Below are 22,317 nucleotides of genomic sequence, written 5' to 3'. Positions count from 1 at the left end.
GAAAACTTTTGCAACTGCTCCCGTCCTCCCCCTCCCTTCCTACTGTTCCTCTCCTGCCCTGGAAGATCGAGGAGACAAGAGGAGCTGGAGGAAAGGAGAGAAGGAGTAGAAACTGGGGAAATGGGACGGCTGACTCCTTTTGACGTAATTAAAGTTGATGTCGATTACTGAGGAAACGAGCCACAATCACGATGCTAACTTGAAAGTACGGCCTAAGCAGCTAAACAGAGCCTGTGTATGAACTACAGCAGTGTCTACAGTGATGTCACTAAAATCTGTAAGGAGGAAGCAAGACGTAGCGAGAATTAGAGCAAACTGTCAGACAAAACTCTCTTTATGCATGGCATGGCTGTGGCCAACTACAGCTCTTCAATAAAGCATAAATAAATAAATAATGACTGGTACATCAGCCGTACTTTCTTTAATGGTGGTAAACACTGAACTTAAACTTGATTTGAATGTAGTGAAGACTACACTCCCCCCTTGTTCAAATTTTCCCGTTTCTCCTTGAATTCTGCAATTCTGCAGCAGTTACATTCTGGTGCTACACCATTTAGGGTGGAACAGGAAAATTCCAACAAGAAGCTGGCAAATAAGAAGCTATCTTTAGCTTCGCGCAAGAACAGGGTGCTAATCCATTATGAATATTTGCACAGATTAAGGAAAGCTACCTGCGATACTTAGAATTAACAGTCATCGTGAAACAATTAGTTTAACTACTACATCAAGTTAGAATCCCCTGTTTAGGCCATTAAGCCTAATACAAAACCAGACACCAGCCAAAACCAGGCACATAAATATTATATTATCACAATGTGTGTGGATCGCTGCCTTATATAATCCTATAGCACTTTCTGAGTGCAATATTCCTGAAGTAGTACTATTTTGACACTAACTTTTTTTAAAACAAAAACAAAACTGCTGCTCTGTAGTGGCTCTGAATGCAGTGCAGCATCGATGTTGACCGCCCCAAAATGCATGTGTATGTACGTCTGTGACCCGACCGAAGTACCCTAGTTACTAGTGCACAGATAACAAGCACAACGATGGGAACGCAGCCGAGAGAAGGGCAGGAAGGGCAGGACCTCGGTAGTGAGTAGGGCGTAGGGTGTAGGGTGTAGTGAGTAGTGAGTAGGGTGTAGTGAGTAGGGTGTAGTAGTGAGTAGGGCGTAGGGTGTAGTGAGTAGGGTGTAGTGAGTAGGGTGTAGTGAGTAGAGTGTAGTGAGTAGGGTGTAGGGTGTAGTGAGTAGGGTGTAGGGTGTAGTGAGTAGGGTGTAGTGAGTAGAGTGTAGGGTGTAGTGAGTAGTGAGTAGAGTGTAGTGAGTAGGGTGTAGGGTGTAGTGAGTAGGGTGTAGGGACCACCCGTTCTGAATGAAACGCGTCACGTCACGGACAGCTCCCGAGCTGAAGATGCTGAAGATGGCCGCGGTGAGGATGGCTGTTGGCCGCTTGGCTGCTACTTTGATCCTTTTACTCAGTATCTTCGCTTCTGGGCGATGCAACGAGCACGTTCCCCTGCTGATGTGGTCCAGTTCTGGGTAATTATTTCCTGGCATAAATGTTGCTCATGTTTATTGTGCTACATTTTAGGGTCCCCGTATTCGTTCGGGTCAAGCTATCCGGTTACGTTAAACTAGCTAACCTAGCTAAGCTAAACTCTGCTAGCGACCGCTAACTTCTCTTAATTTTCCGCGTCGTTGTAGATAAAACCCTTTAAATCATTCCCATAATTATTTACAGACTCTATTTATGTTGAAGTAGTGACACAAATACTGCCCCTCGTGAGTTGTATTCCAACATACCAGAGGAGGACGAGACAGAAGTTCCACCTTAAATAGTGCAGTTACTATTACACCATTTAAGGTGGAACGGAAAATTCAGACATGAAGCTGGCGAATATGAAAGTGACTTCAGCTTTGTCGAAACGTTTCGAAACTGGCAAGGCTGCTAACCTAGTGATAACAGCAGCTTTTTAATAGTCTTATTATTATTTCGCATATTTAGCTAGCTGGTGAGCTAGCTGGGTTAGGTTGTCTGTTTCAGCATGCGGGTTAGCGTTACATGTTTTCACACGGCTGTAGGTCCCTTTTCCCTCACTGAGTGAAAAGAAACGCAGGAACTCCAGTCAAAAGCTCGTAAGCTGCCTTCATTTAAGACAAAAACAGTGGAGACTAAAGAGATTAAAAGGGTCATTCCGCCGATTTTTCTAAACGGCTGCATAATTCTGTGCTTTAGATGTAAACGATGTCATTCAGGGTGGTTTGGTGTGAAACGGGTCATTATAGAGAAACTCAGACTCAGATTTCTTTATAGTGGTGGTGAACCTTCACATGCCTTCTGAGTTTTATATGCGATGTTGACAATGTCCAAATAGTGTTTAATCCGAAGAAAAACAGGACTATTTAGCCTTAGAACACGCTTCACGTATCCCTCCACCATGAATAGATTAACATAAATTAACATGTCTTACACCAAAATCGATTACAAAAACTACAGTAAATAAAACCCTAACTGAATTTTCAGGACAACTTTATTCAATAACTTGATGTGAGGGAGCTTTTAGAGGCAGACGGCTCAGACGTCTGACTCCTATCACCACCACTGTGAACAATTCTGACTCTGTAAGTTTCTCTAGAGTAAAGTATTTCACACCAAACCACTCTGAGCGACTTTGTTTTATCTTAACTGTTTAGTTAAGATAACATGCAAACTCCACACAGAGAGGACTCGGGTGACCGGGTCCTCTCTGTGTGGCATCTGCATGTTCTCCCCGTGTCTGCGTGGGTTTCCTCCGGGTTCTCCGGTTTCCTCCCACAGTCCACAGACATGCAGTCCGGCCAATTGGACGTGCTAAATTGCCCCTAGGTGTGAGTGATTGTGTGTGTCTGTCTGTCTGTCTGCCCTGCGATGGACTGGCGACCTGTCCAGGGTGTATCCTGCCTTCTGCCCGGCTCCAGCACCCCCCTCCCCCACACCCCCCGCGACCCTGAGGGAGAAGCAGCTTAGAAAATGGATGGATGTTTACATATGCAGAAATTTAGAAAAATCGAAGTAACCGCCTTTAAGACATTAAGCTTACAATTGTAGTAGTAGTTTCATCATACAATTCACATTTAGGTTCACAGCTGGCTAAATCTCTTACTGTTCAGAGTGTGAACTGTGTATTTTGAATGGTGGTAAAGTAACAAGTTGAAATGTGTTTCTATGCTATTCATTTTCCTTTTGTGGTGTTGTTACTCATGTTTGTATTAGAAAAGCCTGTTTGCTATGTGAGCCATTAGAGAGCATTTGTCCTTGACTTTATGCCATTTAAATGTTTTCCCACTCTTATTGCTGAATAGTTTAGATATGTGAAGAATATGGTGAACGTTTTCCTCTCTAGGTTTCAAGTGGCCCCTCAGAATGCCCCAGCTGCAGGTCACATTATGTCCAGCAAACAGCTTCACTCCTACCTGACTACAGCGCTCAGCTCTGCGCCTCATAACGTACTGCTCTTCCTTCAGGACAAGGTCAGCTTTACTACCATCTCACACCTACACACGTGGTTGAATTAAGATGTCAAGTTGGGCCGTGCTGTTAGCATCTTGCTTGTTAAATTTACCTTCAGTTAAAGCTGTGCAGGAATTTAAGACAGTACATTCATTGTCTTGAGGATTGTATCACTTGGGTGCAACTGGAGAGGTGCTAAATTTCACACTCCTAATCCATCTCATTTGTGATTGTTCATAGTAAGGATGTAAGGGCATCAAAGTTGTATATCATGGTGTCCCTGACCAAAATGATTTTTAATCTAGTCACTGAATTCTTAAAATATAAAAAAAAAAAATTCTGTACTAATAGATAATTTTGCCACTGGTTCCATAGTGGGGTTTTATTGTACACATTGTTTAACACAAAAAAAATGAACTACACTTGAAATAAGTATGAAATGATCACCAGCACTTCTGCTGTTTATGATCATGCAATTTTAGACTGTTAAAAGTTAGATTTCTTAAGTGAAGGACTCAAAGCTCTAAATGCTTGATGGACCTTAAATCACCATGTATAAATGAGATGTTCAGCTGTGATAAACAGGGTTAACTGAATGATCTCTCTCTCTCTCTCTCTCTCTCTCTCTCTCTCTCTCTCTCTCTCTCTCTCTCTCTCTCTCTCTCTCTCTCTCTCTCTCTCTCTCTCTCTCTCTCAGCTAAGTGTTGATGATTTCACCATGTATGCTGGTGTTTTTGGGAACAAACAGGACAGTGCCTTCCCTAACCTGGAGGTAAGGGGTGGAATCTCCAACACAGGCCACATTGCTTACTTGACTTTGTCTTTTTTTTATTTTTTTTTATCCATACATCTGCTTGCATTTGATCTGATTTGTAGCCTATGACATAAGTGCTGCCACAAGTTTTGTGTATTTGTACACATACAGTTTATGACATCAAAGTCTTGGCTCCTTTCTTTAATTACCTAGTTAAATAACACAAAAATGCCCAACCTATACAGTTGTATACAAAAGTTTGAATACTCCTGGGTCAGTTTACATGTACTATTGATTTAAAAAAAAGTTTTTAAGGAAAATAAGTTAACACATCCTCTACAAGTAAAATTGTAGCTGCAGCATGTTCTTTTGATTTTGGTACACAGTTTATTTGCTGAGTTTAACATATTGGAAAGAAATAAAATATAAAATGTTATAATATAATATTAATATAATAATATTTGCATTGACTGTGCAGAAATAGAAGACTGATACTTACACTTCAGTCAACAGAATCAAAAAAATATCACTGGGGCACCCAAACTTTTTCATATGCCTGTATGTTGTGTTCCAAGCTGGAATGTGTTAGTAAAATTCAAACTGATTAGTTTGCTGTGATTAAGACATTTTTCCTGAATGTATGTTCACTGTTGAAAGGTAAATATGAGTTTCTTAAGATGGTACTAAGGAGGACTAAGATCCATTTTTTTCTATTTTTCCTTTTTTTTTTTTTTTTTTTTTTTTTTTTTTTTTTTTTTTTTTAACATGTTGTTTTGCCTTTTCAACCTCCTATATTCTGCTCTCACTAGTAGGATGGATAGGTAGCAAGAAGCTAGCTGGCTAACTTTACAGTAATAAGACAGACATCGAGTTGAAGCCTGTAAATAAATCGCTACTTAAAAATAGAGACATACAAAGTAAGTAATGTTATGTACATGCCTGTTATGAGCTAAAATGTCTGTATTTACTCTCAGTGTAAACATGATTAAAACATTTAAAGTAAAGTACGTTATTAGCATGGATAATTGGTGTAATGTTAGACTGTGAACAGGGTCATCTTACAAGTGTCCCTGCTGTTAATGTGGACTGCGGGCTGGGGGCTGGGCAGTAGTTGTTTTATCATAGTGCTGACTCAACATTGTGATGTCTGTCAGCAATCAACGATGACCGCATCATCTGTCAGTCCGTCCCAACAAACTTATGGGTACATGCCTAAATTTTAGCATTACAACCTTACATTTACATCCCAAAATTTTATTGTTATTGTTGATATTATTGTTATTATTATTATTATTATTATTATTATTATTATTATTATTATTATTATTATTATTGACCCATTGAAATCAAAGAAGGCCCAGTATCCAGACTAGTTTTTGAGTGCACTATAGTTGCTCTAGGTCTTTACAAACTATGTCTGTTCTGTCACCAGGCAGCTCTGCAGTTGTCCTCCTCTCTGCTGTTGCCATCTGTGTCCTCCTCGGCCAGTGCTGCACTTCCTGCGCTCATCCAGGAGCAGCTGGACACAGCTCCCCTCTACATGGACCCAGAGACGCTTGCCCAGCTGCGGCTAAACGCCTCTCTACCGGCCTTGCTCGTTTTCCGCCTCCCCTACAGCTCTGGGTCAGTGTCCAGCACTCGCTTAGTAGCCGTCTCACTGATGAGTGGCATTTTTTTACACCAGTTTTTGTGTATGTATCATTAATGGAGCATAATCAAGTAAGAGGCCGTGATGTGTATCAGGTTAGAGAACTGACTAAAATCTTTTTACAGTAGTTTACAATATAACATGTTTCCTATCATAACTAAATGTTGAAGCCTCCATCCAAACCAGAAAACTAAGAAGAATTAGATTCATTTTCCAGTTTATTAGGAACCCTTACGTTAGATTTACCGGCCACTTTAAATCTCTGCCTTAATTGGTCCACTTTATAGGTGTACAATAACAAACTGTGATCTGCACAGTTTATTAGCCCTTTTGTAGCTCATTCATCATGGTTAGTTTCTTACGAAGGACTGCTGTTGACCAGCTATTATTTGGGTGGTAGACCATTTTCAGCACAGCAGAGACAATATCTACAAAAAACATCCAGCCAGGAGCAGCTCTGTGACCACAGATTAAGTGCTGGAGGATAATCCAAACCTCTTAACTGTACACCAGCAAGGTGGAGTTATAAGAGACAAAAACAAATGATCTGTGTAAAACCTCTGTATATCTAAAGAAAAGCTGCCTTTGGTGTAACAAAATGATTAGGCGGTAAAACAGTTTGTTGTAAGAACTGTTTCTGATGAAGTCAGTTGTTTTGGTGCTAAACTGACTCACTCTCTCTCTGATAGGGCTGATATGATGTCTGCAAAAGAGGTGCTCAGTGGTAACGGTGAGTGTGATACACAGTGTTGTGTTCTACTTGTGTAAAGATTTTTCCAAAGAAAAACTAAATGCTATGCCATATTTGAGAGGCTTGTAATACTCGGATGACATGTCCATATTTGGTTCATTTGACAAATCGCAATATACAGTTTTTCCACAAAGAAAAACACTTTTTTTAAAAAATGTGTTCCAGATGAGGTGATTGGTCAGGTGTTGAATATCATGAAAGGCCAGTCTGTCCCTTATACAGCCGTGTACACAGCTCTTCGGCCATCGCGGGTAAGCGGAAGCATATGTTCATGCCCAAGTAAACCTGCTATGAACAATGTTTTAAATGACTGGGTTGGCAACATGATACATAGTTGTATCATTAGTGTTATTTATTATTCCTTTACTGTAGTGTCCTTGCAATTGTGCCTCGTGTGCTGCTGCAACAAAACATCTGAGATCAATAAAGGGATGTAGCAAAACAAAGGAGTGTACGAAATGATATTGTGTTGTGAGTTTAGGGCTATTAATGTATGTGACATTTTCAGCCACTTAGTTTTGCTGTATTGATAAACATATTGGATTGGAGACAGTATTTTGTACTGAAAATATATGAATTATGATTTTTGTAAATTGTTACAATCTAGCAAATATAATTTAACCTACTCTAATTTTATGTAAAATGACCTCAAGGGTTCTTTTTTCAATTCATCGTTCGCCTTCTTAGCTTCTTTGAAGGGAAAGGGAAAAGGTAAAGGCAGAGAATTGCTAGAAAATATCATCGCCGTTTTAACAAAACCTTGGATTTCGACAAAAAAGATACAAAAGGTTTGGATCTGATGGTGACAATATGTTAAAGTAACCCATACGTCCCTCCTGCTTTTTGGCAGGTGATTGAGGAGCCATCTCTGGCAGTGCATTCTGTGGGGGCGCGCTCCCTGCTGCAGTCCCGGCGGGGGGACTCTCCTGCTCCGTATCCTCCTGTGGAGTTTAAGGAGCGCGGCTCCACTTGCATCCTGATGTGGGCCGATAAACTGACGGTGAGCCAGTTGCGCTCAGGCAAGTGGGAGAGGCATGACCTTGCTCCCAAAACCTTCGGGGAAGGGGTCTTTTCTAAACTGGAAGGCTCCTACTGTAACGAGACGCATTCCAGGTACGTTGAAATGAGCAAGTACAAGTCAGCAAACGTTAGTGACATATGGAAGAAACTCTGAGTCTCACTCTCATGGTAATGATGGCCTTTAGTTTTGTGTTTTTAGCCTTTAGCATATCAGCCTGCTAGCTGGGCCTGTGTGTCCACTAGCCCCACCTTCAGTTCAATGTTGTAAAATAAATAAAAATTTTATTCAATGTTTTATTTAATTTATCTTAAATTTTGGAAACAAGGAGTTTTTAAATTATAAATAAAAAACTATCTACAAAATACACAAACTTTGACAGCTTATCTGTCTCTAGATTTAATCATCATTTGTTGAAATATATGGCATTCTGCGTATTTATTTTTATGTTCTTTGTGTCTCATTTTATACATTTCTATGCTATAAATAATTTTAAATGTTTTGTATTGTTTTAAACATGGGTTTAAACATCTGAAAAATAATTATAAGCTTCTAATAGAAGTGTATGGAAGCGCAGAAAAGGGAAAATATGAAGTAGTAAATGTTTTGGTCAGCTTTCAAGATGATTTTGCTTTATAAAGATCTTTTCCTACGCCAAAAAAAAAATCTTCAATCTCAGTCCAAATATGTGTTTTGTTCTTTTATTTTTCCAGGCTGGTCTTGAATTATGAGAATGTCTTGAGCTACCGGTCTTTCAAACTCATGTAAGTAATTATTTAAAATCCTCACAATAAATCCCAGTCTACTGTATGCACTCCCAGCAGCATGCTGTAGCTATGCTGTCTCTGCAGCTTTGTCATGAGTCAGCGGCACTACAAGGTGTCGGCCCGCCGCTGGTTCACAATGGACAGGGTGCTGCTGGAGTATGACGGCAAAAAGGCTTCCTTTAATGCTAGCCTCAGCATCTACGCTCCTGTTGAGTACTCGTACCGGTGCGACTCTGTCTCCAGCTTCCGCTACCCCCAGCTCACACCTCACTCAGCCAAGGACAATGCAAATGAGTGGCGGATCTCCTTTGATGACTTCCAGGTACATTTTTCAACTAGACACACTAGTCAATCAAGTATCATAGGTAATAAAATATTCCTGAATTTTTAGTTAGTAGGTCTGTAGTGAACAATCAGCAAAGTCAGTGATACAAAGTCATGGGCACTACAGGAACTACTGGGTCTATATTGTTTTTTTGTTGCACAATGATTTAGGAAATTACTTGTTGCACACATGAGCTGTGTGCCAAAAGCTAGACATTGGTCTGCGGGTTGCATTTCTCAATAAAACTACCTTACCCTTCTATTCAAATAAATTGCACAGAATAATTAAAATAAATATGTCTCTACAGGGAACACAACTAAATATGGTATTTTTCTATAGATTTTTTTGTCAGTGCTCTCAATGTTAGTATATTTACACAAACAAGGACTTGCAGCACATAAATAAATGGCTTTGTATGCGTTAATATCCTTAGGAAATGCAATATTTTCATAGCTATGCAGATCACATGCAGTCACACATCTTTATTCCTTCTGAAAATCAAGACTTACAGAATTAGACTGTATTGCCAAAAGCATTCGCTCGTCTAGCTTCACACGCATATGAGCTTGAGTGACATCCCATTCTTAATCCATAGGGTTTAATATGATGTCGTCCCACCCTTTACAGCTATAACAGCTTTAACTCTTCTGAGACGGCTTTCCACAAGGGTTAGGAGTGTTCCAATTCATCCTAAAGGTGTTCTGTTGGTTTGAGGTCAGGGCAGTCATTTTGGAACAGGAAGGGGCCATCCCCAAACTTTTCCACAAAGTTGGGAGCATGAAATTGTCCAAAATCTCTTGGTCTGCTGAAGCATTAAGAGTTCCTTTCACTGAAACTAAGGGGATGAGCCCAACACCTGAAAAACAACCCCACACCATAATCCCCCCTCCACCAAACATTACACTTGGCACAATGCAGTCAGACAAGTACCATTCTCTGGGACACTGCCAAACCCAGACTAGTCCATCAGCTGGCCAGACGGAGACACGTGATTAGTCACTCCAGAGAACACATCTCCACTACTCTAGAGTTCAGTGGCGGCGCTTTACACCACTGCATTCGACGCTTTGCATTGTACTTGGTGAAGTAAGCCTTGGAAATTTCATGACTTGTTGCACAGGTGGCATCCTATCACGGTACCATGCTGGAATTCACTGAGCTCCTGAGAGTGACCCATTCTTCATAAATGTTTGTAGAACCAGTCTGAATGCCTAGATGTTTGGTTTTATACATCTGTGGCCATGGAGATGCTTAGATCACCTAAATTCAATTATTTGGATGGGTGAGTGAATACTTTTGGCAATATAGTGTACCAACTACTCAATCTAGAAAAAACTAAAACACTCATACTTAGTAATGAATTTCAGAGAAAGCCGTTTTCTGAGAAGCTAGGCTCTTTTGCTTCATATGCCAAACATGAAGTACAGTACCTGGGAATAACTATTATTTGAGAAATACTGCTGAAGTTCAGCCTTTTCTTTTCAAAATGACGCAGAGACGTATACAAATGACACTGATTACTATAAAGTTAAGATATCAATCCATCCTCTAAAACTTGTACAAAATGCAGCAACATGAATCCTAACAGCAGAAAAGGAAAGCTCGTGTCAGCTAAAATCTCTTTTACTAAAGTTTGTAAAGCTCTAAATGGCCTTAAAGCACTCGCTTACCTCACAGAATGTCTATTTATGTTCCAGTATGTGATCTTGGATGTGCAGGTACTGGCAGTCAAGCTCTGCACACATCTTAAAATGTATCTCTCTACCTATTAATTAAATGCATAGCTTTCTTTTTATATTTGTTTTTAATTTGATTTATGTCAAATGGATACTCTTTTCATTTATTTTATTTTTTTCTTAAATAGCAGTTGCCACACAGTGCCTGTAATACAACAAAATATCTCAACTTTTATTTATTCTATTACTGTTAATGTTTATAACCAGTCTTTAAAAAACTTTGTGCTGCCACGAGAATCTAAAGTGCTCTATAAATAAATCTATAAAAATAATCATAATAATAATAATATTTAGTATTATTATTATTTAGTATTAGTATTATTTGTGACATGTATAACATGCAGTATATTAATGCCAGATGTGAACATAGTCATAGAGTACATTGTGAGGACTTGCAGCTTGTCTGTTTATTACTCTTCTTCATATTCCCTTTTTTGTTATCCATAGATCCAAGGCTTTAATGTGACAGGGAAGGACTTTTCATACGCGAGTGACTGTGCAGGGTTCTTCACTCCGGGCATCTGGATGGGGTTGCTCACATCCCTGCTGATGGTACTGGTGCTGACCTATGGTCTGCACATGATCATGCAGCTGCATACCATGGACCGCTTTGATGACCCTAAAGGCCCTGCCATCTCCGTCCCCCAGACGGAATGATGAGGAAAATAATCTATGTTTCATCCTAAAACCCTCCCACATTCCCTTATGCTGTTTGCCAGGGTCAGCTTCATTGATGACCATGTGGTCTTTGACCAAGTGTGTCTGCATGGTACTCTACTTCATCGTAAGAATGAATAGTAGCTTCACTCATCCAGGTACAAACATCTGTTTGTTTTTGTGGTTTTCTTTGTGTATTTATTACTTTAATTTTCTTGGCTGCATTTTGATTGTGTTACTGGTATAAATGTGTTTACATTTTCACTCGAAGGATATATGTTTGTCCTAAAGGCAAATGCAGAAGCAAGAGATTAATTTGTTTAATTTTTTCCATTCAGCCTCATTTTCTTTCTTTTTTGCATTCCTGAATGAGGAAAATTTGAAAAATAGACATTGTGTTTTATACTTGAATCCTATAAATTGAAAGAAGCTAAGTAGCTAAGAACAAATCAGTACTTGTAGTGCACAGCTTTGTTTTTTGTGTTCTAAACGCACTTGAATCTGTTCATGAAGAAACTAATTATTAAAGGGCCCATATCGTGGAAAATATTACTTTTCCATTTGGTGCATTGTGTAAATGATGTTTCAAAACATACCTTTCATTCCCCAGTCAGTACAGATCATCTTTGGAAAATCAGCTGCAAATATAGCCTGTTTTGAATGAAGGGTTTTGTGATGTCACAAAAAATGACATATTTACCCACACATGCTACATCCATATACAATTCTGTTGAAAAATATTGAGTTTGGGAAATGGTCGTGTAAAAATGAATCTGCTTTAGGTACATAAACTGACATAACTGTCATGAATTGATATCTGAGGGGGAAAAATGAAGGAGATGGCCCTTTTAACTAATGGTCAAGTGCAGGAACAACAACAACAATTAATTGTCCATTGCATGTGCACTACAAGACATAGTCTAGTCAGCGTGCTACCACTAGAGGTCAGTAGTTATCATTGGGAAGAGTGATGCTCCTTTGTGTTATTGGTTGTGTGCTTTCAAGACACTTAAGATACATTAAATGTGGAACTGGAGAAAGGGATCAATGTTGTTAGCATAAGCAAAGGGATGTATTTTGTGTCATTTTGTGCACTAAACGCTCAGTGTCTGCCTAACAAATAGGAGAGATTTTATTTGTTAGATATTTGTCTGAAAACTTCATATTTTGCGTTGATTAAACGCATAATGAACACTTCGTTCAAGTGGAGCAGTTTGAATAATTGTACATATGACTAGATGAACATATTGCTGTTATTAGGTAGATGAAATCTTATTTATTTGTGGCATGTGTGCATTTGTGGAGTTATGAGAATTGACAGATGTTTGAGTATAAGCTATACACGGGGTTTACTCAGAAGAGTTACCGAGTGCATTTGGGACAAGTTGTATGCACTAAACATGGGTAGGAATTAATAATCTGAAGATGCAGATCTGATTGAATTCTGTATTATGTGAATGAACCCAGTCTGTTGTGTGCTGCAGTGCTGAAGCACCAATGCTTAGTCAGACTTTACATTCTGGTACTTATGTGATGTTCTTTTCAAAGGGAAGCAGAACAAGCTTTTTGAGTTTTTTCACTGAAACTATTACTGTGAATTTTCATGTGTTCACATAGCTTCATTACTAACGTACTGGGAAGCATAAAAGATATTTGGTTTATATGAAATAAAAGATATTTAGTATAATGCTACTCTTATACTAAATATCTGATATAATATGGAAATGCACAGCAAATTTGCCCACTACAAATAATAATGACGCATTAAAGTACTCTTGAATGTTGTGTGAATTATTTCAATGTGAAATAAAAATATATAGAAAATATTCTAAAATCTGTGCTGCGTCTTTTAATATTTATGTTGCAAAATTGACACTTATGATGTAAATCATATAAAAGAAAAGTTTTTGATCATGGGTCAGAATGCTGTAAGAGATGAGCAGTATGGCCAAAATATGAAGGTACTTTGATATTTTCTCTGTATATGATTGACATTACGATATTAACTCTTATTTGTAATGTACATCTGCTGGTGCTGCTACAGATGCCGATAGATAAACATTTATAAAAAGTAGAAACTGGAACTAGATCCATCTAGACTAGCAGAGAAACATTTATTTTTGTAGATTTAACTGGTCAAATCTAAATATCTGTCCGATGGCAATATTTTATTGTGAAGCTGATATGATTCCATTAACATTCTGCATCCCTAAAACGGTGAATACTATGATTTGTGTTCAGTGTTAGTGCAGTTCAGTTAGATCTAGTATGTAAACTTTGTTAAATTCAAAATGAAATTGTTCTCTCCCATCTGTATGATCCATATGCAGATTGGGCTGCAAAAACGGCTCATTTTAAATGAGTTGTTCTGTGATATCACGAAAACAAATACATTTACATGATAGATTTTAAAGTTCTGCTGCTAGTTCTAAATGACCTAGCATTGTAGCATCTGTTTATGTTCCAGCATGTGATCTTAGATCTGCAGATACTGGCCTTCTGAAAACACCTTCTATAAAACACACAAAACATGGAGAGGCCTCGTTCTGTTATGCTTCTAAACTGTGGAACTCAGTTCCACCTTCTGTTAGGCTCACTTTTAAGAGGCATCTAAAACGTATCTTTAACTTAGCATTTACTTAAAACTCTACGTCCCTTATTTAAATTTCATTTGGTCGGTGTAATTTTCTTATATGACTCTAACTTAATACCTATAGTTTCTGTATTACTGTCAAGCTTTATCTCCTGCCTGTAAAGCATTTTGAGCTGCCACCAGCAGAAAAGATGCTATATAAATAAAAATTATTATTATCTTTATTATTATCTGAATTTTAAGGTTGTGAAATGATCATGTAATAATGAATTATAACTGTTTTTGGTACATAAACAATCAGAAACATTGCGATTTGACTTCTGAGAAAAACAAAATACAAGAAAAATGTAGGGTATCGGCCCTTCCTCAGTATATCACAGGTATCGTCAGTGCTGGAAGACCAGTGAACCTGTAAACATCAACATCTAAACAACAGTAACTGCATAGTAACAGCAGCTGATTGGATGTCAGTCCATTATACAAGTCGTTGTAGACTTTTTCTATCGTGCTGCTGTTGTGCAGGTGCATTTTGTCATACAGTGTCAAAAACTTGCTTGCACACTTCAGAAATACTAAATATGGTGATACATATTGTATATTATAAAGATGTCTTTAGGTATTGTGATGTTATGTTTTTGCCACGTCGCCCACCCCTATTTGACAGTATCATTTTTACTTATTCAGTTATTCAGTCATTCATGTATTTCTATATTGATTTCTGTATTCATTTGTGGATCTAATGATCGTCTCTATCATGGCCAGAGGTTTTTCAGAGCACAACATGGACACATGTCAGGACTCTCTCTGCCTGGTTGCTAAGGAACCACCAGCCAATCAGATGTGTCACAACGTGTCACATGTGTTCAGCCTTTGCTTTGGCAGTGCGCTCAACTGGGACTACAGTGATGCAATGGCTGTCATTCAGAGTGTCAGTGGCAGAAGGGAAAAATCAGGCTCTTCGTCCTCAGAGAGATCTCAGTGTTACCATCATTAATATCAGTAAATATAATAGCCTGTTTCTGCATGTATACTCAAAATGCCTTTGTATGTGTGTCTCATTTTACAGATACTCGTAGGTAATGTTAATTTTTAGACCTGTTAATATTTTTGGGTGTTTATTGTTAAACTTTACATAGAAACAATAACAGTATATATATATATATATATATATATATATATATATATATATATATATATATATATATATATATATATATATATATATAGTACTGTGCAAAAGTTGCAGCAGTGAGTTTATCACAATATACATAGAATAAAGTCATATTCATAATTCAAATAAACATGAAAACAATAAAAAGTAACAAGAATTTCTTGGGTCCATATTTTTCCTTGACACCTTCACAACCTCAATTACATCATGAGCACAATTTAATGAAGCACTGATTGGTCAAACCAGGAGTTGCTTTTTAACTGCATATAATACTGGGCTTCCTCGAGGAGAGGCTTGAAGATGGTTAAACACACTAACATCCAGAAAATCACTCATCCATACAATCTCTATTATATATTTATCATTTTAAATATATTTAAATATATAACATTGTATATTATACATTTTGTTTATTCAATATTAACACGTTTCTCAGCAAATAAACATATTACACAAATAAATAGATTTTGAAAATGAGACTTTCACACAGTACTGTATATACTAATTAATGGGAGAGAAGGATTCCGATCTGTATTAAGACTGTATTAAGTTGATGCACAGATAAGGTATGCATAATTCAAGCAACATCAGTCCAATGACTCATGCCTAATCAATAAGCTGTGGTTTATTTTATGTGTGATGTTATGCATGAAGGGAAATTCCACTAGTTTTTCAAAATGTTTCCATATTTAAGTTATTAAGATGTGAACAATGTCATTTAGAGCGGTTTGATGTGAAATGTTTCATTGTAGAGGCTCAGATTTCTTTGCAGTAGTGGTGATAGGATTCGGGGGTCACAACGTCTACAGCACAAATATAGACATCTTACTATGCAAAGCCACCTGTGAACCTACACGAGTTTTATAGGTAATGTTGATGATGGTAAAATAATCATAAATCTGAAAAAATGTGTGTTCTCTTGCCTCACACTACCCTGCATGTACCTCTCCACCATGAAAAAGGGTCTCAGACATAACGTAGCTGATTCATAACCATTTCATGCAAAAATCTGCAATGTAGCATTTAGAGCCTCTTAACTCTTCGGAGGTCTGGTTCCTGTTACCACCCCTATCATTTTAAAGGGCTTATATCATGACTACCCCAGTTTATCTTGCCTTTTTGGACCTAAATATAGTATCTAAACAAAGCACACCATTATTTCCCAATCCATATGGCATTTTTATGTAAAATAAGCTGCAAAAGCAGTAGTTTAGCCCTGCCCATCCCATTGAAGTTGTAAGGAGTGTTTCAGCCTGGGCTGATTATTGAATAGAGGGCAGCCAGTCAGAATGGAGATCAATTTTTCTCAAGGCAATGTAACAAAAACACCCTGTTTAATTCTAAGGGATACTAAGAGGTTAGAAAATGATCCCGTAAAAATAAACGACAAAATACATGAAAAATCTAGTATAAGTATAACTTTAAACAACACATCTGTCTGCATTCATCTCTTTCCTAAAGCATTTGGCTAAATCTCTTTCATGCTTTCTTTTGTTCTAAGGTCACAGAGTGTTAAACAAAGATAAGGTGGGAACATATCCCCTGAGAACTTTTCTTGAGACAGACTAAACATACAGACTGAGCGTTTAATCTCAAGCAACGATTAGATGACTTAACAGAATGTTTTACCAATGCTGATGTTCTTGAATGATTTCCATTCATTGCTTATTTCCACAGTCTTGGATTGCTGAGAAACTCTTCTATGAACTAAGCCTTCTCCATTTGTTCAGTAAATGTAATGGTAATACATTTCAATTGAAATGTACGTTAATATGCTAGTTCAGTCGGCCATAAAGTGTGTTATGCTTGTTTCTTTAATGCCATGCCAGGCATGATATTGGGCCTTACAGGAATATTAGCCATCACACCATCTGGTGGTGATGTAGGGAAACAAAATGCTAAAAAAACCAAGGTTTCTCAATGTCAGACAACCACTGCACTATGTTGTGACAATGTAGTTGATTTAACACTATTCTTTGCACCGCAGTATAATTCCCAGGCTTTTTACATGGGGGGGGGCTTTCATTTATTCATTTTCTAAGTGAAAATATGTGAACATCCTCTACAGAAAGGAAAATTCTAACCATAGGTCCTTATGTAGTTCAGATCTGTCTGTCTATCTATTTATCTACCTACCTACCTACCATACATACACTCACCAGCAACTTTATTAGGTACACCTTGCTAGTAAAAGGTTGGACTCCTTTTCACCTTCAGAACTGCCTTAATTCTTTGTGACATGCTTTCAACAAGGTGTTGGAAACATTCCTCAGAGATTTTGGTTGGTTATTTGAGTTACTGTTGCCTTTCAATCATCTCGAACCAGTCTGCCCATTCTCCTCTGACCTCTCACATCAACAAGGCATTTTTGTCCACACAACTGCCGCCCACTGGATATTTTCTTTTTTAGACCGTTCTCTGTAAACCCTAGAGATGGTTGTGCGTTAAAATCCCAGTAGATCAGCAGTTTCTGAAATACTCAGACCAGCCCGTCTGGCACCAACAACCACACCACATTCAAAGTCACTTAAATCACCTTTCTTGCCCATTCTGATGCTCGGTTTGCACTTCAGCAAGTTGTCTTGACCACCTCTACATGCCTAAATGCATTGAGTTGCGGTCATGTGATTGGCTGATTAGCTATGCGTTTTAACAAGCAACTGAACCTGAATGTACCTAATAAAGTGGCCGGTGAGTGTACATGCATACATGCATAGTTACTTACATACGTAATAGGTTAAATGGTGCTATTGTGTCAATAATGCATTTCGGCCCATGGTTGCTTTATTGCAATATTCAAAATTGCCTCAAATTTGTGTATGTAGTTTAATTATTTGTTGTCATTTTTAAATCACTAAATGCAAGGAGTTCAGAAAAATGAAAGAAAAAAATATCAGCTCAAACGTTTTATTTTTGGCACGCTATTAAATTCAGAATTGAACTTTTTTTCCACCACAACGCTGTGATGCAGTTTATACTGTGAACTGTTGGGAGCTGTAGTTTTAGTGGCTTTGTCAGACACTGGCATACAGAGAGTGCTTTAAATTCAATTTTCTAACAGAAGGTTTCAGAAGGTTAAACTAAGTAGACGTTGTGCAATGAAGAAATGCTGGAGTGTCATATTTAAGTGTCTTCCCTGTACAGAATATGCTATCTTATTTTTTAACTTAGAAGCTCAAAACAACGTAATTTGACTGGGGATCTTCAAACTTATGAAGCATATGACTAAAATACACTGTTGTATGAACTTCATTTGATTAGGCCACACACACTCTCGCATATACAGACATTATAGGGTACACAAACAAAAAAAAAAACAATGTTGATTGAACAAAATTGAAGCATTTCAGTTTAATTTATTTGGCGTTCACTGAGGTGAATTCTAAATAGGATTGACATGAATAGGTTTTATATACAGAAAAATATTGACATTAATTCTTACAGACAACATAATTCATTATTTAATGCTGACTTACTTTAGTGATTATTACATGTCAGTCCATAAAGAACCCTTTTTGGTGCCTTTATTTTCAAGCATGTAAGAGGCTTTTATCCACTGCTGACCTCCTTAAGGGAAAGACTTCTCTTACATGTTAATCCAAAGTATCCTAAATATAATTTACCATTGTATGCAAAAGTTTGATCACCTCTGGTCAAATGACATGCTCTGCTAACTTCCTAATTGAAAATGAGTTAACACATCCTCTACAGAGAACATACTATATGGCACTTGTCTGCAAACCTCTTCTATTTATTTGCTGAGTTTATATTGGAAAATTAACTTATTTTCACTTAGAAAATAAACAAAACATCTCATTTGACCCAACCTTTACATATGACTATATAGTATATTAAAAGGCCTAACCCTGCTCTAACATGACTCCTCAAAACACACTAATGCATATTCAGTTCTTCATTGCTGCAGAAGCAAAGGGCTAATATTTGGCCTCTTTCACTTTTTCTATTTTTTTTTTCTAATCTTTTTCTTTAGATTTCTTTGGATTGGTCCTTATGGGGACCAGTCAAATATCCACACAAGGTGAAAATCTTCAGGATCTTCATGTTTTCGTCCCTACAAAGAGCTAAACACTCCTACAGTCACCTACACGCTCTCATTGCTGTGCAGCTACACATTACTATCTGGTGCTGTGGGTGTGATGCGCTGCCTGTGGCTAGAAAACAGTAGTGGTGCTTTCCGGTTTCACTCCACTCTAATCCTCCCAGTGCGCCACATCTGTGTCTCCACTCACGTGCAGCAGCAGATGATACATACTCCACTGCTCGCACGCTCACACTCTGCTCACTGAAGCCGTCCGTCACTCTTCCAGTAATCTGCTGAACAGTGATGAAGCTGTTAATGAAGTTCATAACATGAACAATTTGCAGTCGCAAGCATAACATTTAATTGTACAGGCTGTACAGTAAATGCAGCTAAATGTATAAAAATGACATGCCAACAGCATCTGCTTCATCTTGTCAGGTTTAACAGGCTGTGAAAAGGCTCCAACAGTCCCCCCACCCCCAAAGAAGATCTTCATGCTGGGACAGTTGGCTGTGATCACGAAGGCAGATATAGTGCTGCTTCTGTTTTTGTCATCCTGCTTTCTAGAAACATCTTTATCTGTGATGTCCTGCTCACAGGATGACTGAATTATAGGTGCTCTTTTCATGACAAGATGTTTAAGTAATGTTTCAGATTTGACCAAGTCTGAATGCAGATACAGTGGAATACAGTAGAAATGACATTTATCGTTATGGTTAAAAGGAAAATGAACAGTGAACACAGCCAATAGATAGATAGATAGATAGATAGATAGATAGATAGATAGATAGATAGATAGACAGACAGACAGACAGACAGATAGATAGATAGATAGATAGATAGATAGATAGATAGATAGATAGATAGATAGATAGATAGATAGATAGACAAACAGACAAATAGACAGACAGACAGACAGACAGACAGATAGATAGATAGATAGATAGATAGATAGATAGATAGATAGATAGATAGATAGATAGATAGATAGATAGATAGATAGACAGACAGACACACAGACAGACACATAGATAGATAGACAGACAGACAGACAGACAGACAGACAGATAGGTAGATAGATAGATAGATAGATAGATAGATAGATAGATAGATAGATAGATAGATAGATAGATAGATAGATAGATAGATAGACATAAATAGACAAACACACAAATAGACAGACAGACAGACAGACAGACAGATAGACAGACAGATAGATAGATAGATAGATAGATAGATAGATAGATAGATAGATAGATAGATAGATAGATAGATAGATAGATAGACAAATAGACAGACACACAGACAGACAGACAGACAGACAGACAGACAGACAGACAGACAGATAGATAGATAGATAGATAGATAGATAGATAGATAGATAGATAGATAGATAGATAGATAGATAGATAGACTGAATAACATGTTTTAAAGAATGCACGGCCCTACAGTACATCAGCTGCTTTCTGAGTGTCAGCTACGGCTACATTATACATTTTTAATCTGTCAATCAAAAGCCCCAAGGAAACGTATAATGAGAGGAAGTATAATGAAAGCAGTATAATGGCATCATCAAAGGGAATATGGAACCCGTATGGATCACGTAAGACAATTATTTTTCTTCTTCTAATGTACTGTGAAGGAACATATGTTAGGAAACCTGAGCCTTTGTTTCATGGTCTAGAGATAGAGAAGTTGGACTGAGCAGAACCCCAGGAGGTGAAACGAAAGGTGTGCAGGACTGATCTCTCAGCTGAATCTGATCCGTGTCCTGAGCAGATCCTTCAGCACTTTTTTTTTTGCAAAACGGTGAAACATTTATGAACAGAAAAGAGACTCGTATGTCTCCCCTCTTTCATATTATTTCATCATACACTGAGGTTCACTCATATTTATATTTATAGTTTTATTTGAAGAGACTGTCGGGTCAGTACAGGTTAACACTTTTGGGATAAGCTGGTGAAGCAGTGTGGAAATATGTAGTTAGAGTGCTTGAAAAAGTGCTCTATTGTTACCTCTCATACTTCTTCTTCTTCTTCCACACTATTCTGCGATTAATACAACCCAAACCGCTTAACGTACAGATTCCGTTCAAACTGCATTTCGAAGGCCTCGGTGCTGTGACTTGTATTATGTATTTTTGGAGTTGATCAGATTGGTAGTTTTTAATAAAAATTAAGTTTAAATATTGAAAACCTCCCATAAGAATGAATGGCAGAATGTTCAGAACTTCAAATTCTAACTGATGTCAATGATGTCACAGCAGGCCACTCAGTCTCACAGACAGAGCTGTCATAGAGGAATCTGCTTTAAAATCCTTAAACTTTCACCTAGAAACTCCATTTCAGTTTTACATGGTAGAGAAACATGTCCTTTCTGAAACCTCGAAATATCTCATAATTTTATTAATTAGCTTCAGAGTTATGAGCATTTGTTTGGCACTAGCATTTGTTTGGCCCCATTCACTCCCATGTAAAATTCTCAAAATCAGAATCTGCTTATTTCAAGATTTTCTATGTGTTTAACTTGTCATAACTCAGACATTTTCTTCTCAATACACACAACATTACACCAACATAATCCTCAAGGGGTCTTATCTCACACCATCTATCCGGTTAAGTGATAGATTAAACATTTCCCAAGTTATGACTGTTTGTTCAGAAGGTGCAAATCGGACTCAAACAAGGCTTCTCCACTAAGAGCTGCATAATAACAGAGTGACAGTTAATTTGAATGACTCTCTGCCCTCAAACACATACATCTCTCCCTCTCACACACACCACACAGACACATAGCTAAGGAGGTGTTGTTCACCTACACAGAAATACACACAAACACTCACACACTTGCAGCTCTTTTCAAGCACTCTTGCAGTTCCTTCAGGAAATGCACATCTAGTGTTTATTGTTATCATTATTATTATGCTATATTGTTCTTTATCCATTGTTTGCTTTATCCACTATAAAATTAATGTTCAACTGCAAATAAGTAAAAATGTCTTATCTGATTTATTCTTTTAATCAGTGATTAGGAGAGTAAATACTAGTCAGTGTGGGTGAACACAAGTGTTCAGTATTAACCTTTACGGCCATTCTAAACTAACAATACACTTTAATCAAGCTACCATACCTCTTAACAACCATAGCACCTAATGTTAAAATGGGTACTAGCTAAAACAAACGTTATACTAAATGCTAATAATAACATTAATGAATTAGTATTTCTAAAAATGTAAGAAGTAGTTTAAAATGTGGAAATTTGTACATTTTCTACTATAAATAGTTCTACATAGTAACAAAAACATAAACTATTGGTGTTACACAGAAATGGTTATTTAAAGAATCATACACAACAGGCTGTCCAGTT

At 37.6% G+C, this 22,317-nt stretch overlaps 1 protein-coding gene across 1 annotated transcript; it reads left to right on the top strand.

Moving 5' to 3' along the window:
• Positions 1 to 1,361: 1,361 nt before the first annotated feature.
• On the top strand, positions 1,362 to 12,969 carry atp6ap1a (ATPase H+ transporting accessory protein 1a). Its single transcript, XM_017698283.2, has 10 exons — positions 1,362 to 1,538; positions 3,383 to 3,509; positions 4,187 to 4,261; positions 5,676 to 5,866; positions 6,581 to 6,621; positions 6,808 to 6,893; positions 7,493 to 7,755; positions 8,374 to 8,424; positions 8,512 to 8,749; positions 10,936 to 12,969. The coding sequence occupies exons 1-10, from the start codon at positions 1,372 to 1,374 to the stop codon at positions 11,143 to 11,145; spliced, it is 1,449 nt and encodes a 482-aa protein (XP_017553772.2). The 5' UTR covers positions 1,362 to 1,371; the 3' UTR covers positions 11,146 to 12,969.
• Positions 12,970 to 22,317: the final 9,348 nt, after the last annotated feature.

This window comes from Pygocentrus nattereri, chromosome 9 (assembly GCF_015220715.1).
Source record: "Pygocentrus nattereri isolate fPygNat1 chromosome 9, fPygNat1.pri, whole genome shotgun sequence".
In the NCBI taxonomy this organism is placed as follows: Eukaryota; Metazoa; Chordata; class Actinopteri; order Characiformes; family Serrasalmidae; genus Pygocentrus; species Pygocentrus nattereri.
This window is presented reverse-complemented; position numbering and strand designations above follow the sequence as displayed.

Excerpts from the sequence above, each read along its gene's own strand:
- atp6ap1a (XM_017698283.2), top strand. The coding sequence starts at position 1,372 with ATGAAACGCGTCACGTCACGGACAGCTCCCGAGCTGAAGATGCTGAAG. Across the intron at positions 6,622-6,807 it reads AGAGGTGCTCAGTGGTAACG|ATGAGGTGATTGGTCAGGTG; the intron begins GTGAGTGTGATA and ends AATGTGTTCCAG. Across the intron at positions 8,425-8,511 it reads TACCGGTCTTTCAAACTCAT|CTTTGTCATGAGTCAGCGGC; the intron begins GTAAGTAATTAT and ends CTGTCTCTGCAG.